Source organism: Dreissena polymorpha, chromosome 14 (assembly GCF_020536995.1).
Source record: "Dreissena polymorpha isolate Duluth1 chromosome 14, UMN_Dpol_1.0, whole genome shotgun sequence".
In the NCBI taxonomy this organism is placed as follows: domain Eukaryota; kingdom Metazoa; phylum Mollusca; class Bivalvia; order Myida; family Dreissenidae; genus Dreissena; species Dreissena polymorpha.
The window spans coordinates 49,473,419-49,493,787 of NC_068368.1; the positions used below are offsets into that span (position 1 = coordinate 49,473,419).

Sequence of the window (20,369 nt, forward strand, 5' to 3'; positions counted from 1 at the left end):
TTTAACAAAAATCTACTTTTTATTTTGCGTATAAATTCTACATATATATTCAAACGATTTACTATCATTAGTTTAAGAGAACATCATGGCACATAAATAAGTAGAAATAATCGAAGTTTTACACTCTTCTGTTTTTAGACAAATCAAACAGAATGCAACGAATGCAGTTAATTGGCGGCGGAACAATTGTCGTTCTTAATTGTCAATAGAAGCGAAAAAGCAAGAGTGTGTCAGCATATCACAGTATAATATATGATTGTATTCGCACTCCATATGTGTCAGACACCCACGTTGTCTCTAGTACGTTATGGTAGCTTGTTGGACCTGGCGAATGCGTTGTTCCTCGTGCTCTGGGCCCAGCCCCAGATCATGTCGTATGGGTAGGGCTTGTTCAGCGGGGCAGCGTCCGACAGCTCCTTCATCTGCAAGCAGGCGGGGTTGGAAGTAAATAGGCCTCGGTATTCAGAAAGTAAATTTGGGGAAATTTTCCTCCGTTTTTCTGTTTATAATTTATAAACATGCGGCAAACCAACAGGCACGTCAGAAAATGACGTAATTGGCACATTAATTTCAGGTAAATATAATACGTGTTTAACAATAATTGAAATTGTACTGTAAAGTACATTCTCGATTTTTGCCACACACGACGGTTTCTCTCTTTTAGAAACTGTTTACTTTACTGACTTCTGGTCTAATAACTACAGCTAAACCACAATGCGATCGGACTTCTTCTGTTCACATACATGTACCAATAACTAGCAACTGTTCTTGAATATTGAATTAGAGGTTGGTTAAGAATGGACGTAGAGGCCTACACAGGTTTCGCGGCCTGACCGAGAATGAGTTGGTTTTATTTTTAAGGGAAGTAAGCTATTGAATTCGTTAATCCCAGACATAGTTACCTCCTCGTTGGAGAGCTCCCAGCCGGTAGAGGCGCCCATGTTGTCCTCGAGTTGCTGTAGCGACGTGCAGCCGATGATCACGGAGGACACCGTTTCCTGTTGTATCAGCCAACGAACCGCCACCTGGGCCACTGACTTGCCTGCAAGGTAGGATGCACTTTAATTAGTCCCCTACCGGTTTTCGCTCTGTGCGTCTGTGAGTCTGTCACACTTTTCTGGATCCTGCGATAGCTTTAAAAGTTCTTAATATTCTTTCATGAAACTTAGAACATGGATAGATGGCAATATGGATATTATGCACGTCATTTCATTTTGTTCCTACGTCTAAAATATTGGTTGCTATGGCAACAAATAGACTTGAAATACTGCTGAAAATGGTGGTTTTCTGGATCCTGCGATAACTTTAAAAGTTCTTAATATTTTTCACGAAACTTGGAACATGGATAGATGGCAATATGGACATTATGCACGTCATTTCATTTTGTTCCTACGTCAAAAATTCTGGTTGCTATGGCAACAAATAAAAAAATATTCTGACAATGGTGGAATTTCTGACAATGGTGGAGCCGGTAGGGGACTTTTATTGCTTGGCAATAGTCTTGTTGCTATTATATTGTTCCTTTTATTACATTTAATGTAGGAATTGATCATTTTTTTTTAATTTTTACGAGGTTTTAAGAAATGCTTATTTGTCAAGATTCCAACATTCCTCGAAATCGGTTGATAGATAATCGGGATATTTTGGAAGTGCTGTATAAGTGTCAGGTTAATTGTGCGATTTAGTGAAGTAATATGGCATGAAACATTCCAACAAACAGTTGTCAACCTGGCATCTTATATAAATACAAGTCATCACTTTAAAACGCATTGACTACAAGTTCAAAGCGTTTATATAAATCATCAGAATCATTTAATTACAATATTAGTCGAAACATGCACGACTGAAGCATCTTAAAACACTAATGAAAGCGTTTTAAGTAAAAAAATTACACAAAATGGCCATTGTTCACTCATATTTTAGAAATTACCAAACACATGTACATCGGTATTGGAACGACGTTACCTTTAGAGGATACATTTGATACTGACGTATACTGAAGAACAATTTTACAAAGTTTAGTCTACTTATCCGTGTCATGCTAGCCACAAGATTATTTTACGATCGACTACCTTTCTTTTCGGCGATTTTCTTTATTATATCGATGAGTTTCCAGTAGTTATCGTCATTGTTAAACTCGTCCCAGTTGCTAAACGTCGTCTTGCCCTCGCTCTTCTTGGCCGCCATGTAGCCGGCCCTACTTCCGGCTGGGTCAGGCGTCTCCTCTCGCTTGAACTTGCCCGTCAGCATACCACTGGTTTGGGAATGCCAGAATAACATCAAGTAGCGAAAGATTTAGGATAAAAACGTACATGATGCTGCTAACAATGCGTTGGTTAAAAGTCAGACCAGTCTTTTAACGATTTTAATACCTTGATAAAATCCGGGTAATCTATGAATCTTGAACACGTGATCAATGTTTAACGCGTAAGGAATTCATTTAAGAATTGAATAGCATTTGCATGCATTTCTTCAGTGTATGATCTGTCGGCAAAATTACACCTAATTTGCATAAACAACGACGTCGTTCAACAATAAAAAGTTGTTCGCATCAAGAGATAAATTCATTTCCAATTGCGGTCTTTGTTCAGAGATTCGTTCACTTTTACATGCCGATGTTACTTTGATATCTTGATATCAAAATCTATAAGGGGGTTTCTTTTGCGCGATCCTTAGCAGCATTCTATAAAGGACTTTGTTAAAGCGTGTTCTACATTGTGTGTAAACATTGTTTTCATTTTACAAGGCCCCATACGCCAATTTCCCTCTTTCACACAGACTATAAACACTTAACCCTTCGAGCAGGCTACACTCCTATACCATCATTCTCAGACAACAAAACCGCCTTACCCCTGGAGCGGTCTCTATTGCAGCAGGCCTTTACACTCGTTATGACACCATAAACGCCTTACACCTGCTGGAACGGACCCCATGGCAACCAGCGTATAACCTCGTGCACACAAATCATGAACGCCTTACCCCTTGAGCGGGCTCCATGGCAACACGCCGATACCCTCGTTCCCACAAACCAAGAATGCATACACCTTGAGCAGACTCAGTGACAAGCAGCATTTGACCTCAGTCACATTAATCATAAACACCTTACCCCTTGAGCGGGCTCCATGGCAACACACCTACCCACATTCACACATATCATGAACGCCTTACCCCTTGAGCGGGCTTCATGGCAACACACCTACCCTCGTTCACACAAATCATGAACACCTTACCCCTTGAGCGGGCTTCATGGCAACACACCTACCCTCGTTCACACAAATCATGAACGCCTTACCCCTTGAGCGGGCTCCATGGCAACACACCTACCCTCGTTCACACAAATCATGAACGCCTTACCCCTTGAGCGGGCTCCATGGCAACACACCTACCCTCGTTCACACAAATCATAAACACCTTACCCCTTGAGTGGGCTCCATGGCAACATACCTACCCTCGTTCACACAAATCATGAACGCCTTACCCCTTGAGTGGGCTCCATGGCAACACGCCGATGCCCTCGTTCTGGCACACCATAAACGCCTCCAGCTCCGAGTCACGCCGTAGCAGGCTGTATTGTTGCTGTTGAGAAAGGAGAAGACGTAGGGTTAATGTAACAAGTTGCAGTGGTAGTATTTGTGCTGGCATGTTCCTGTCGGTTTGTCTTGATGTAGATGAAATAAATAGACGATATTTGTTTGGTTTTGGGGAATTAGATCTACCGTAATTTTTATCACTTAAATGAGAAAATAAATATCTTAACGAGTGCTTGAACTTGTTCCTCTAGTGTATATGGTGAGTTTGGTAATTTAAATGGGAATCGCCTTTCTAACAATAAAAAATAAAGAAAATAATATCGATAATATTTACTATTTTCTTCTGATTCAGAATTTCATCTGGTAGCAGAAACGTCTGACTCAAAAAGGGTTAAATTACGTCATTATTGCAACCTTTTATCAAACCACAATTCTCAAATTAAATCCATTAAAATATACACGAACATTGAACAAGATGAAAAGCAATGTCTAATCGATTTGTATTCCTCTTGTGAAAATATATAAATTTTAATATCACTCGTGGATAAGAATAAACATCGACAATAAATCAAAACCAAACAAATGTCAAATATTCTTTATCTACTAAACATGAACACTATGAAGTCCGAACATGTCTGGATGAGTATGTAGTTAAAAGTTAAATAGCAATAAAGTGATTAAAAAGGAAATACGAATTGGTTTAAAAATAAATAAATACCAGTATAAAAATAAGAAGCGCAATCTCGCACACGGTAATACCTGCAATGTTACGCAAGGACTCAGATTCATGTGTTTCGCCGTCTCTACGATCTTCTGCAGCTGCCAGCCACACACATTGCTGTAACCATAGTAACGGATCTTGCCGGAGCGCACGAGATCGTCGAACGCGCGCAAGGTCTCATCCACGGGCGTAGCGTTGTCCCACATGTGAGCCTGAAGCGTTAATCAGACGGTTCAGTCCTTGCAAGTCCTCAAATTCACACCAAGTGCTATATCTAGATTGCTAGTTATACATTTGACCGTTCGGTTCGCCATACAAATATATTAGTAAGTTTTAAGGTAGCGCACCCCTAATGGGCACATATCCAAATATAATTTAATTAATTATTTTCCTAATCAGCATCATTTCACTGAACTAAATGCACATTTGTAGGTAGGCTTTCCATGCTTTTTAAAAAAATATACCGATTTGTTTCAAAACCTGCTCGGCTTTTGTCAAGTTTATTTTCACCCCTGGGGTAAATAAAGTTCCACAATTCATTCAAATTTCCAAATATGGGCATGCAGTTGGTGTCTACAGATGCAGTAAAGGTGTTTAAAGTTTAAACAAGATGAAATAAGTATTCTTTTACAGACATTTATTTTTTTACAAATTTTTATCTATGGAATAGCGCCATGAAATGTAAGTGATTTCAGCCAAGTAAAAATTGGGTCGGTTAAAAACAAAGTGTCATAAAATTCAAAATAGTATCATTTAAGTTATATTTTAAACTTAGTTTATATAGAAACACTATATACAGCAAAAATACCAAGAAATAGACAGATTTACCGTTTTCTTTTTGAAATAAAAATGCAACATGCATCATTCGTATTTTCAGCAGTAAATTACCCAATTTAGCCATTACGTTGTTTTAATTTAAAAAATTGAAAGATGTGCATGCAATTTTCACCATATTTAACAATAAAAATAGCTTATATGCTATATTAAATCAAATTACGTTAGAAAAGAAATAAAACTCGCCGCAAAAAGTATGCGATGTAGGCAGGATTCGAACCTGCGCGGGAAGATCAAAAATAATTCTAGACCATCGCCTAAACCAATCGGCCACAACAACTTCACAGTGCAACCTTAAATTAGATATCCATAAGTAAACCGGTATTAATATAAAAAGGCTCGTCGATCTTTGAAGAAATCGCGAAATCGTACTTTTCAGATGATAATTGGATCAAAGTCAATATTCATCGTAAAAATAATGTATTCGAAATGAATTAGGTAAACACATATCAAAATTCGAAGTTTGAAAAAAATGCATCTCTCGGAAATAACCGATCATTGAAGATCGGCAATGATCGTAAAGTAAATCGCGGGAAATCATTAGAGGTGCGCTTCCTTAATTATTTTCATAGCAAAGAAACAATTAAAGTGCAAAACGCAACACTTGACATTAGAAAATACCGGTAATACTTCGATGTATTTCCCACAGCCTGTAATAAGTATACAAGTTCCGGTAAACACATTTACTCTGATATGCAGACTACTGTCGCGCTGAGAAGGGGAAAACGAGGAGCTAGATGGTACACACACGTTCATCTATTCCGGCGATCGTTTATTCAAGACCCACACCGGGCAAAGCTTTCTTCCACAGTATACTTAGTTTTAAGCACTATAAATATCGAGGCAGTCGATTATACCTGAAACCTGATACATTTCGATGCAGGCTGGTAAACATGATAAATGTCAATATAGTCAATTATACCATAATTATGCAGGCCAGTGTAGTCTCATTTACTTGATACTTATCGATACAGTATGTTACACCTTATGCAAGTATATTAAGTCTATTATATCTGATACAGGTCAAAAGAGTCTATTATACCTTAAACAGATCGATGACGTTTGTTATACTTGAAACAGATTGAGTTCATCTATTATACGTGATATCAGTAAATGTAGTATGGTTTACCTCATACGTGTACATGTAGTCTAATAAATGTCGATGTAGTCTGTAATACCTGATACAGGTCGATGTAAAATGTTAAACCTGTCTCAGGTTGATGAAGTCTGCTATACCTGATACAGGTCGATGTACTCTGTTATACCTGATACAGGTCGATATAAATTGTTATATCTGATACAGGTCGATGTAATCTTGTATACCTGATACAGGTCGATGTACTATGTTATACCTGATACAGGTCAATGTATTATGTTATACCTGAAACAGGCCGATGTATTCTGTTATACCTGACACAGGTCGATGTTGTCTGTTATATCTGATACAGGTCGATGTAAAATGTTAAACCTGATACAGGTCGATAAAGTCTGTTATATCTGATACAGGTCGATGTAATCTTGTATACCTGATACAGGTCAATGTACTCAGTTATACCTGATACATGTCGATGTAGTATGTTACACCAGATACAGGCTGATGTATTATGTTATACCTGACACAGGTCGATGTTGTCTGTAATACCTGATACAGGTCGACGTAGTATGTTATACCTGATACATGTCGATGTAATCTGTTAATCCTGATACAGGTCGATGAAGTCTGGTATACCTGATACAGGTTGATGTAGTATGTTATACCTGAAACAGGTTGATGTAGTCTGTTATACCTGATACAGGTCAATGTAGCCTGTTATACCTAATACAGGTCAATGAAGTCTGTTATACCTGATACAGGTCAATGTAGTCTGTTATACCTGATACAGTTCGATGTAGTCGTGTATACCTGATACAGGTCGATGTAGTCTGTTATACCAGATACAGGTCGATGTAGTCTGTTATACATGATACAGGTCGATGAAGTCTGTTATACATGATACAGGTCAATGTAGGTTGTTATACCTGATACAGGTCGATATAATCTGTTATACATGATACAGGTCGATGTAGTATGTTATATCTGATACAGGTCGATGTAGTCTGTAATACCTTATACATGTTGATATCGTCTGTTATACCTGATACAGGTCGATATGTATGTTATACCTGACACAGGTATATAGTCTGTTATACCTGATACAGGTCGATATAGTCTGTTATACCTGATACAGGTCGATGTAGTCTGTTATACCTGATACAGGTCGATGTAGTCCGTCTGCAGCCTCTCCAGACTGGCCTCGCAGCTCTCGATGATGTGTCGTCTGCTCAGGCCATTGCCATTGGTCAGTTTAGCCATGTCCATTGGGAACCTTACCTTCGTTGCCAATATGATGTCATCGCGTTCTTTTCTATAAAAAATACCAGGCACATAAAAAAAGCATGATCATATGTGCAAACATGAGCTATCTCATGACCAGGACAATACAACCATAATTACAAGGTCAGTTAGCATTTCCAGTGTGGCCACAATCAGAGCGCTTAAACTATAAGTTTGAACAAAAACAAGTCAAAAATGACACCTATACTGTCGCCGATCCGTTGTTAAACGATAATTTTGAAAATGAAGTGATTGAATTAATTCCGGTTAACTGTATACGACTAGCGAAATTAGATACATACTAAGTATGTTGCCTCGATATACCGTCAGTTTAAATCCTCTTTTAAAGATCTCACCAAACAATTTAAATGAGTCGCCCGCCAAAATGGCAAGAAACATTACTGAAATTAACCAAGATAGACGAAATGTAATGTCGGAAATTACCGGACGGCACCTACTTTTTGAGCCAGGTTCCGATGATCTTCTCGGAGTTTCCATAAGAGTAGATGTTGGCGGTGTCGATGAAGTTTCCACCGAGTTCAACGTATCTGTCCATGATTTTGTGCGATGCCGCCTCGTCCGTTTGTTTCGGGTTACTGAAGAACTGGAATTCATCGAAATGTGATTTCCAAGCATTGTTAACGTTCAAAGCGTGAAGCATGGTGGATGCTCTTCAAGTAGCGTTTTGCCGAATCAGGCAATGATCTGTCCCACGTTCGTCCGAAATATGACGTGCTTGACGGAAGTTCCGGTCCGTATGTCCGACAAAGAAAGTGCTTTTCCGAATTCAAATCTAACTGGTTATCTGCGTATAGTCAATGATTTTATATCGTCGTGCACTGGTCGTGGTAATTTTAAAAAGGTTTACATTTTTTAAAGAGCATAAAGCACGCATAAGAATGTTAATAACGCTCATGTAGGCGGCGATTATAATAACTCATAGAATAATAGATGTAAATCATGGTCTTTTATCAGACTAAAAATTAACCAAAACTAATGCTGACACAAATCAGTTCAGTATTGGTAGATTCCTCGTTCTTATGAAAAAATAGACTAACGGTCTGTGTAATTAGAAGATGGCTGATCGATTTTTGTGTTGCACTATAATGAATATGAAAGCATGAAATAACGGATCACGAATACAAGCTGTAACTATTATTAATAAAAACGATTTGCAGCGGTGAAATTGGCAGGTGTCATTTAATATAAGAGTCGCGTTCTGAGAAACTGGGCTTAATGCATGTGCGTAAAGTGTCATTCCAGATTAGCCTGTGCGTACAGCACAATAATCAGGTACGACACTTTCCGCTTTTTATGGTATTTTTAGTTTAAAGGAAGCCCCTCCTTACTGAAAATCGAGTTTAGGCGGAAAGTATCGTCCCTGATTAGCCTGTGCGGACTGCAGTATGCCCAGTTTTCTCAGAACGCGACTTCTATATTCTATGGAGTGAATACGTTTGTAATTTTCCACGGATTTGAATGTAAAAAAAAACATTCGCCAGCGATAAGATGATTAAAAACGTGGCTATGACGAATCAGGGACATGAATTTGAAGAACTATGTACTTGATAAAAAACCTCACACATGCCTTAAATACCATACTGGTTGCCTTTTAGTAACAACATGGTGTGGATCACTTTTTTGGTGTCTTCGAGTCAACAGAACGGCAGTTGGAACGCGATTAAATGAGCCTTGTAAAGAGTCATCCCACATAAACTGTTCAGCATTTGAAATACGCCGTTATTATCAAACCCGTCTGGCCCAGTGGTAATGCGCAAGCATTTGCTTCTGCAGTTCGCGGGTTTGAATCGCAGGTGAGTCATTTTGTTATCCAACGTTTTGTCTTGATTTCATAATTGTTAAAGCTATTGTATACACGTACTTCATACATCGGACCTAATTGTCTAGTTTTTTACCTCATATGACCCAGTTTAAAAAATGGTCGAAAGATCATTAGGACAAATGTTCTTAACCAAGTTACATAAAGATTGGAACATTGGAATTACAAGGTTTCACTATTGTCTTATACGGAAAACTGTCCCGCCCCGGGGTGGCTATTTTTCAACGGACCGAACTCGGCACCGATATCATTAGAGGAAATGTTCAGACCAAGTTGTATGAAGATTGGACTAGAATTGTGAGTGATAAGAAAGTTTCATTATCGCCATTATATCGTAAGAAAAACTACCCCGCAAACTACCCGTCTACTTGTGGACGTATTTTCAATGGGCCGGAACCACATTCGAACTCGGCTGAGAAATCACAGCAAATATTATGACCATATGTCATGACGCTTGGACCAAGCATGCTACTTCCATAGTTTGAACAATCTTTTTACTTTTAATTTAACCAAGTGACCTGGTGTTTGAACTCATGTGACCTAGTTTCGAATTCAGCATAGATATAACAGAAACGTATTTTAAGTTTCATTAAGATTTAATCATACGCGTGTCCTCTAGAGTGTTAACAAGGTAAAAATTTACGTTGCACACGAACAACTGACAAAATGCGATCACAAAATCTCAACGTGAGCTCAATTTCCTCAGGTGAGCTAACAATACGAACCATCTGCTGCAACTTTCTTTAAGTGTATGCTATAACGTACCAGTCCCATGGGTCCCTTGTCGGTGGTGCCGAATGTCATTGTGCCGAGGCAGATGTTGGAAACCTTCACTCCGGTCTTTCCTAGGAAACTATAGCCGACCTTGGCCTCCATGGCTACAGTTCTGCATATAAAAATTTAAATGGTAGATACCCGTTAACCGGTCACTGCACACGATTTCAGGGTTATATATGAATAGTCGAGAACTGACACTTCATTGGTCTTAAAGGGCAAAGATCAAGATCAGTGCATAGTATCGTGTAAGGACGCAATTCGCGTCAATAAGACGTCGGGGCAACCACTACTTCAACTGTATACAATTTAATCTATGTCTAAATTGGTAAACCTCATCTCGCGTTTAATTTTTAAAGTCGAGAAACGTGACGAGTGGTCTGATCTCGCGTTCTACGGCTTTGTCAATGTTCGAATATAAGTCATTTGTAATAGTATAAATAGTTCACAAAACGCATACTTGTGTCGTAGCAATTGTTACGGTTAAGGCGCTTTTAAGGCCCGCGAAAAAGTCATAAACGACGAAGCTGCTGAATTAGTTGTGAAAATTATGTCGATGATGATACTACTGTTGATGATGATATAAATTATTAATTTAGGCGATGAAGACGTGAACAAACGCTGATGATGGTGGTGTAAATGATGATGATAATTTTCTTGTTGTTGTCGATGATGATGATCATGATAATGTTGATGATGAAGATTACGATGATTATTACGATGATGATGCGGATTATGGAGATGATGACAATTCTTCGGCGAAAGTGTGCGATACACGTGGTCTGTTACAATCGATCGCAAAATCATGTGCTTGTTTTATATCGATAGACGCGTTGACCATAATTTCATGGAGTCGCACGATGTCCGTTCGAACGCTACACGTTTTCCCAAAATCTTGCGTTTGTCTTTCGGTCTCAAAACAGTGCGTTTAGTATTAGGTTACCACAGAGTGTTCTTAACAAGGCTTTGACAGGTTCAAATGATAACTGTTTTAGGAATTGTAACTTAAGCAAACTAACGAAAAAATAATCAACCTTACTAAACGTTGGGTATATTGTTATACTGCATAAGACAGACAGGGGCCCTATGACGACTGCAAAATATGCATCACGATTAAAAAAAAGATTATTGTGTTAAATACTACACATTACTATATATACAAGCCTTAGAAATTGATCTAGCAGTTCACAGTTCGTTATCTCTTTGTTTTGATTTTCGGGTAGGTTGTCAAAACATGTTATCCTGAATCATCCCATGTCCTAATTTATGTCAGTAATTATTACCCCCGCACGCCCCAGATCTGAGTGGGACATTTTTTATGTGCGGTACCTTTCAAAGAAACGCATGCTTTTTTCGTTGCTAAATTTGTTCAAAGGCTTTATGTGGAAACTTATACTGTGTTTTTGCATGTACGTTGGTTGTTGTATAAGATCTTTGAAATGTTGCACAGAAAATTTAACCCATGTATGCCTAGCGTCTAGAAAAAATGCCTTGGCAAACAGCGTAGACCCTAATGAGACGCCGCATTATGTGGCGTCTCATCAGGGTCTGCGCTGTTTGATTAAAGGAATTTCTGTAAGAAATATTCTAAACATAGAAATAAATATACAAGACATCCCTAATTTTGGAAATAAATTGATCCATTTAGAAGGATGGGAGAGTCCACTAGGCAATCCTCATAAATGGGTTAAGATCAATTCCTCAACACCCCGATATTTTGTGGTTTACGATCGCCAGTATATGCCCGTTCGTAGATCTCATGCATCGACATGTACACTGGGGTATTTGTTCTATATATTGGATATCAGAAAATGTTAACAGATCGTTATTTCTTTTAATTTAAAAGCAGCTACATATGCACATGTGTCTGAATGTAATATCTGACCTGTATCATTTTAGTGTTGACTTGCAAACTTAAAAGTAGATAAAAACAGTTCATTTAGAGTCTTACATGATTATGTAAAACATTGGCATATTTAATATATAAATAGAATCACTTTATCAAGGTTTAACTTCCATGTACAGTGCACCGAATTAAAGTAGTTGCAATAATTCAACTATCAGCTTTATAACCCAATGGGTTGCTGATAGTTGCAATGCGCTCCCTCTTGGCCATGGGTGCAAAATGTTATCAACAATGCAAGGGTTAAGGGACACTGAAACTGCAAAAACTTATACAAGTTTACCTATCTAAACCACAAACTCATCCAAATGGTACCATTAAAGCAAGAAATAATTGATTTTATTGACTTAGGTTTTGTTTTGTACGCTGTATCCGCCATATTGGAAAATTGACCCAATATAGGTTAGGTCGCAGTTCACCAATACTTTGCACGTCAGGTTATGTGCTCCAGCCTATAAAGTCGATAACGATGTGGTATTCGATACAGAATACACTGTTTCAAATTTAAACATAAACATGTCAGCGAGAAAAGTGTGTTGAAACATCGTCGTGTTTTGTAGGGTGCATGCAAAGGATGACATCCATAGGTTGCCATTCAGGTAAATTTAACATGTTTATGAAGTTAATTCAGTATTATCCTCAATTTGTCTCGAACGACGTCTGTTTAGTGAAGCGCACGGATTCGCTGCGCTGAACTGCACCCATGTTTATGAAGGGGTGCATATGGACTGCCAGAGCCGCCATAACAAAAATTATCAAAGGCTCTGGGAGTCCGTTTATATGGACTACGGATTAAAGCTGTAAAATCTTGATAAGTAGCTTATTCGAATATATTGTATTTTGTACTGAAAGTAGCTCGACGCAAGTTTAACTTCCCCGTTTGCATTTCCAGAATAAGCACAATAATATAAATTAAAAACAAAACGTGCATTACGTATAATAAATATAACCAAAATATAACTTACCGAGGAGGTTTCCTTGGCAGATAACAGGACAAGGTTTACCTTGATATCGGATTGGATATATACTGACCGAAAGTAGGGCTCTGTTCCTTAAATCGTTGGCGTTATCATTACGTATTGCAGAAATGCGGGGAGCAAAATTAGATTGTGGTTATCTATCTATGGTTTGAACAATGCGGGGAGCCAAATTAGATTGTGGTTATCTATCTATGGTTTGAACAATGACCCTAATGACGTGAACAAACGCCGATGATGGTGGTGTAAATGATGATGATAATTTTCTTGTTGGTGTCGATGATGATGATCATGATAGTGTTGATGATGAAGATTACGATGATTATTACGATGATGATGCGGATTATGGAGATGATGACAATTCTTCGGCGAAAGTGTGCGATACACGTAGTCTGTTACAATCTATCGCAAAATCATGTGCTTGTTTTTTTATCGATAGACGCGCGGCGACCGCAGGTTCACCATAATTTCACGGGGTCGCACGATGTCCGTTCGAACGCTACACGTTTTCACAAAATCTTGCGTTTGTCTTTCGGTCTCAAAACAGTGCGTATAGTATTAGGATACCACAGAGTGTTCTGAACGAGGCTTTGGCAGGTTCAAATGATAACTGTTTTAGGAATTGTAAAGTAAGCAAATTAACGAAACAAATAATCAACCTTACTAAACGTTGGGTATATTGCTTTACTGCATAAGACAGACAGGGGCCCTCAGACGACTGCAAAATATGCATCACGATTCAAAAAAAGATTATTGTGTTAAATACTACACATTACTATATATACAAGCCTTAGAAATTGATCTAGCAGTTCACAGTTCGTTATCTCTATGTTCTGATTTTCGGGTAGGTTGTCAAAACATGTTATCCTGAATCATCCCATGTCCTAATTTATGTCAGGAATTATTATCCCCGCACGCCCCAGATTCGACGCTCGTCTGAGTGGGACATTTTATATGTGCGGTACCTTTCAAACAAACGCATGCTTTTTTCGTTGCTAAATTTGTTCAAAGGCTTTATGTGGAAACTTATATTGTGTTTTGCATGTACGTTGGTTGTTGTACAAGATCTTTGAAATGTTGCACAGAAAATTTAACCCATGTATGCCTAGCGTCTAGAAAAAAAGCCTTGGCAAACAGCGTAGACCTTAATGAGACGCCGCTTGATGCGGCGTCTCATCAGGGTCTGCGCTGTTTGCTTAAAGGAATTTCTGTAAGAAATATTCTAAACATAGAAATAAATATACAAGACATCCCTAATTTTGGAAATAAATTGATCCATTTAGAAGGATGGGAGAGTCCACTAGGCAATCCTCATAAATGGGTTAAGATCAGTTCCTCAACACCCCGATATTTTGTGGTTGACGGTCGCCAGTATATGCCCGTTCGTAGATCTCATGCATCGACATGTACACAGGGGTATTTGTTCTATATATTGGATATCAGAAAATGTTAACAGATCTTTATTTCTTTTAATTTAAAAGCAGCTACATATGCACATGTGTCTGAATGTAATATCTGACCTGTATCATTTTAGTGTTGACTTGCAAACTTAAATGTAGATAAAAACAGTCCATTTAGAGTCTTACATGATTATGTAAAACATTTGCATATTTAATATATAAATAGAATCACGCTATCAAGGTTTAACTTCCATGTACAGTGCACCGGATTAAAGCTGTAAAATATTGAGAAGTAGCTTATTCGAATATATTGTATTTTGTACTGAAAGTAGCTCGACGCAAGTTTAACTTCCCCGTTTGCATTTCCAGAATAAGCACAATAATATAAATTAAAAACAAAACGTGCATTGCGTATAATAAATATAACCAAAATATAACTTACCGAGGAGGTTTCCTTGGCAGATAACAGGACAAGGTTTACCTTGATATCGGATTGGATATATATACAGACCGAAGGTAGGGCTCTGTTCCTTAAATCGTTGGCGTTATCATTACGTATTGCAGAAATGCGGGGAGCCAAAGTAGATTGTGGTCATCTATTTATAGTTTGCACAATGTTCTAGTTCGTATAGCACTGTCAACTTGTCAAGTACCGGGGGTATTAATTCCTGTCATAAATTAGGACATGTACGGTGGCACTAAGGGACTTCACCGCTCCAAAAACAAAGTCGGGAAAACAAAAGTTGTGTTTTCCCGTCTCAAAAAAATAAATAACTCGGGGAAACACCAAATACTAGTAAATCTGTTTTCACGAGTTAATTTTTCCCCGTCTTGTGTTTTCCGCTCCCAAAAAAGACGGGAAAACAGAACTTGTGTTTTCCGCTCCCGAAAAAAAGTCGGCAAAACACAGGTTCTGTTTTCTTAAGTCCAGAAATAAATTAACTCGTGAAAACAGACTTATTTTGTGTTTCCCGACTTGACTTTTTTGGAGCGGAAAACACAAGTTCTGTTTTCCCGTCTTTTTTGCAGCGGAAAACAAAAGTTCTGTTTTCTCAAATGAAAACCTAGGTTCTTGTGAAAACCTAGGATACCAAACGAGAACTTAAGTTCTCAGAATGAGAACCTAGGTTCTCGTGAGAACCTATGTTCTCATGAGAACTTAAGTTCTATGTGTCTATGAGAACCTAGGTTCTCATGAGAAACCTGGTTTCTTGGGATTTCATTAACCTAGTTTCTCATGAGAACCTAGGTTCTCATGATAACCTAGGTTCTCATGAGAAACCTAGTTTCTTGGGATTATGCGTCGAACCGCTTGCCATAATTAACCACCAGTTGTCTCCCATTGCTTGGTTCACGCTGGCGGCATATGTGTAAAATAATACGAAATAGGCGTGAAACCGTGAATTTTACGACCAAAGAATGAAATTAGTAAGGTAATCGGTCGACATTGGTCTTAACACGTTAATAAAAAAGTAAACTGTTAATGAAATATATCTTTAATTGTAAATATTATTTTGAGACTAAAAATTGAAACAAATTCAGATCAATCGTTGCATAATACATTGTTACAGCATTAAATGAGTTTCAGATATTCAGTTCCCTTGTTCGGGCCTTAAACGACTGTACGGTACAGTTTTTTATTTTAAATATGTCTGTGATATAGTAAGCAATCATTATGGTATAGATACAAGTTTTATCTCTATTGTTAATGTGTAATAATGTATTATTCAATCGTAAGATATCGGCAACATTGCAAGAAAAACTTATGCAATAAAGACTTTGCAAACATATTTCAATAACTTGAGATATCTGCAAAAATAAAGTTCTTAAGGGCGTGTTTTCATTCTGTCCAGCCCATGTGTAATCGCATGTTAACCCCATTGATTCTGCGCCCTGAATAATATGTGTCACGTATTCCAAACGAGCAAGTTTACGCCGTCCGACGCGTAATTCTGAAAACCTAGGTTCTCTGAACGAAACAAATAATCAACCTTACTAAACGTTGGGTATATTGCTTTACTGCATAAGACAGACAGGGGCCCTCAGACGACTGCAAAATATGCATCACGATTCAAAAAAAGATTATTGTGTTAAATACTACACATTACTATATATACAAGCCTTAGAAATTGATCTAGCAGTTCACAGTTCGTTATCTCTATGTTCTGATTTTCGGGTAGGTTGTCAAAACATGTTATCCTGAATCATCCCATGTCCTAATTTATGTCAGGAATTATTACCCCCGCACGCCCCAGATTCGACGCTCGTCTGAGTGGGACATTTTATATGTGCGGTACCTTTCAAACAAACGCATGCTTTTTTCGTTGCTAAATTTGTTCAAAGGCTTTATGTGGAAACTTATATTGTGTTTTTGCATGTACGTTGGTTGTTGTACAAGATCTTTGAAATGTTGCACCGATTACCTTACTAATTTCATTCTTTGGTCGTAAAATTCACGGTTTCACGCTTATTTCGTATTATTTTACACATATGCCGCCAGCGTGAACCAAGCAATGGGAGACAACTGGTGGTTAATTATGGCAAGCGGTTCGACGCATAATCCCAAGAAACTAGGTTTCTCATGAGAACCTAGGTTATCATGAGAACCTAGGTTCTCATGAGAAACTAGGTTTATGAAATCCCAAGAAACCAGGTTTCTCATGAGAACCTAGGTTCTCATAGACACATAGAACTTAAGTTCTCATGAGAACATAGGTTCTCACGAGAACCTAGGTTCTCATTCTGAGAACTTAAGTTCTCGTTTGGTATCCTAGGTTTTCACAAGAACCTAGGTTTTCATTTGAGAAAACAGAACTTTTGTTCTGCCGTCCGACGCGTAATTCTGAAAACCTAGGTTCTCTGAGAACCTAGGTTCTCATGAGAACCTAGGTTCCATTAAAACCTATGTTCTCATAATGAAAACCTAGGTTCTCATGCAAACCTAGGTTCTCATTTGAAAACTTGGGTTCTTGAAGCCATGTGCAATCTTCAAGCGAGAACCAAGGTTTTCATTCTGAGAACCTAGGTTCTCATTCTGAGAACATAGGTTCTCATGAGAAACCTAGTTTCTTGTGATTATGCGTCGAACTGAGAACCTAGGTTCTCATGAGAAACCTAGTTTCTTGGGATTATGCGTCGAACCGCTTGCCATAGTGTGCAAACAATGTAATGTAAATTGTCCTTTATATAAGATATTAATATTTGGTATCGCAGATTTTGATTATTTTAGAAACGTGTGTACATCCTTTTTAATGTTGAAACTTTAAAATGCGTATTATTAATTTTAATTCAGAAGCATTGTTACATAAATTGTGTATTCTTTTGTAGATTATTTTCATTACAGAGAAATAAAAGCAAAACGATAACAGTTTATGATACGTATTGTTACCTAAAATGTGTATACATCTTTAGAATATTTTCATTTCAGTGAAATGAAAACAATATGAGTACATTTTAGCCTTGTTCTGTTTGAAAAGTTTACAAGACAATATCATTGTAAGCTTTAAATGTATCAAAACTGTGAAAAAGGGTTTAAATCGTTTGTCCCGATAGTTTTTACAAAGTGTAAAATATCACTGTGATTGTAATGTTAAATAGATTCTAAATCATTTTACTCTACAATGGTAAACACATTCTTAAAAATCATTCTATACATAGATGGTGACGTCACTATTGGGGAATTATGCTTCCGCCAAAGTAGTTCTGCGTAGGAATGACAATGTTAATAATGAAAGAAAAATCGTTTTGTTTTGGTGTTAAAACGGAATGTTGTTTATAGAAATGTTATTTAATTATGTTTAAATGTGTTTTGAATCTCTATTAAGATTGATAGCGAATATCAGAAGCACGATTACCTGACCTACTTTCGCTTTCACTTTTCACTCGTAAAAGTAGTGCTACCCACAATTCCTTTCGCGTTAGTACACAGGTCAGTAAGACTGGTGTGTACACAATGATTAGAAATGGCCTTCGTAATCATGTGTAGCTTTTGGGTTTACATCAGGAATTAATTGTATTTTGGGTTAACAACAGGAATACATTGTATTTTGGGTTAACAACAGGAACACAATGTAACATAGATGAAAGCATTTCTAAGGTATGCAAAAGAATAACAGCAACACAGTGACGGATGTAATAACTCACCACTGAGCTATAGATACCAAGAACATGTTGAAAAGACCCGCAATGTGTTGAGACATTCGATACATATTAGACTAAGTGCTTTACTTGTAACAAGTAATACTATCCAAGGCAAGCATGTATTGTATTACCCGGAATAAGGACACTTAGACAGTATACGTCACGAATATCAAACAAAATAATTTAATTTAAGATAGAGTTTAGAGTTTACTTCAACATACATTAGGCTTTTAGCCCTTGAGTACACACAAATGAGAACATAGTATATGCACAGATGGTCAACGACGTACAGAGTTTTTAACAGAACCTAGAAAAAAGTCTTAATACAATAATTTTTATACAACCTGAACCTAGATGAAAGTCTAAAATACACACAAATGTATATACATGTACTTTATCATATTTTGTAGTTTTATATAAAATAGATAAATAAATGTATAGAGAATGTATTGATTACGTAAGTCAGCTCTCAATTTAAAATTTACTACATTCAAATATGGTTGAAACTTAAAGCTACTTTCAATGCTATAACTTCTACCTCTGGTCGTTACTTGCATTTCACTTGACAAGGTATGCAAAAACATATCAGATTTGTTGTTTAGCGATGGAAAAAGCTATAACAATATCCCCTACACCTTAAAAAAAACATACTTCACTAAATCCTAATCTGTCATATAATTCCTTGATAGATTTAACCCAATCCTGTATTCTGGATATATATCATGATAATGTTATAAACGATTTTAATGTACTTGACATATTAATATGAATATACATATTTATGTTGCGAACTGTCATTTCCTTTTTTCAACTTTTCGCACTGATATTTTCATTTTTGCTTGTTTGTTTTTGTGAAAGTCTGTCTGTCTGTCTGTCTGTCTGTCTGTCTGTCTGTCTGTCTGTCTGTCTGTCTGTCTGTCTGTCTGTCTGTCTGTCTGTCTGTCTGTCTGTCTGTCTGTCTGTCTGTCTGTCTGTCTGTCTGTCTGTCTGTCTGTCCGTCCGTCCGTCCGTCCGTCCGTCCGTCCGTCCGTCCGTCCGTCTGTCCGTCTGTCTGTCTGTCTGTCTGTCTGTCTGTCTGTCTGTCTGTCTGTCTGTCTGTCTGTCTCTCTGTCTATCTGTCTATCTGTCTATCTGTCTGTCTGTCTGACAGAAAAAAAGTAACCCTCAACTGGGCTCGAACCACTTACCCCAGGAATAAAAGTCTATCGCATAGACCACTCGGCCATCCGTGCTCATACTATGCATGATATATGTTATACTTCATATAAGCAATCCTCGTAGTATCACAAAGTATAACGAAAACAACAGAACTCTCCAAATTATTCAATCGTTTCGCGTTGCAACGCTTTATAAAAAAATTATAGTCAAAATATGCATATAATGCATATTTAATAGCACGGTAAATGTTCAGTATTACTGTTTCCTCAAAAATAGCATAACTACTACAACAATTTGCGAATCTAAAACAATTTATTTTTTAATTTTGCCAATTTTTCAAAACGTAATAAGGCCCCTTTAATAGTGCCAAGATTAACAAAACGTTTCCACTTACTCTACAGACCCTATCTATGTTTCATAAACTCTTTGGTGTAGTATGAATGCGTTTATTGATCTTCTTTGCTAAAGTCGCAGAATTGATTATTGAGTTTTAGATCGATTTTGCTATATTCGATCATAGATGCTCATTAAGCTCAAAACTGAAGAAATTCAATAAAAAAAAGATTGTTTAATTCAAATTAAGATTAATGTAAGTGATTGCATATCCTTAGGAAACTGAGAAATAAATCATGTATCGTAAAGAAGTGAACACAAATGTTTCGCCAGGGAACCAACCTTTATTTCCTTAGAGATAGTTTTATGGAAAAAACAACAACAT

General features: G+C 37.4%; 2 protein-coding genes across 3 annotated transcripts in view; one reads left to right on the top strand and one right to left on the bottom strand.

The window, feature by feature from the left end:
• Window positions 1-14,960, bottom strand: LOC127857868 (1-deoxyxylulose-5-phosphate synthase YajO-like). Of its 2 annotated transcripts, none has more exons than XM_052394576.1 (9): window positions 14,796-14,960; window positions 10,065-10,185; window positions 7,918-8,063; window positions 7,334-7,490; window positions 4,290-4,463; window positions 3,479-3,576; window positions 2,073-2,254; window positions 903-1,042; window positions 1-422 (listed from the first exon to the last, which is right to left on the bottom strand). In XM_052394576.1, the coding sequence occupies exons 2-9, from the start codon at window positions 10,173-10,175 to the stop codon at window positions 306-308; spliced, it is 1,125 nt and encodes a 374-aa protein (XP_052250536.1). In that variant the 5' UTR covers window positions 10,176-10,185; window positions 14,796-14,960; the 3' UTR covers window positions 1-305. The 2 variants fall into 2 exon arrangements, with proteins under 2 accessions (XP_052250536.1, XP_052250537.1); XM_052394577.1 differs by lacking the exon at window positions 14,796-14,960 and adding an exon at window positions 12,942-13,105.
• LOC127857869 (uncharacterized) overlaps window positions 12,431-20,369 on the top strand; it is a 19,692-nt gene continuing 11,753 nt past the window's right edge. The window contains exon 1 of the mRNA XM_052394578.1: window positions 12,431-12,575. The gene's annotated coding sequence lies outside the window, so the exon portion shown is untranslated. The remainder of the gene's footprint in view (window positions 12,576-20,369) is intronic.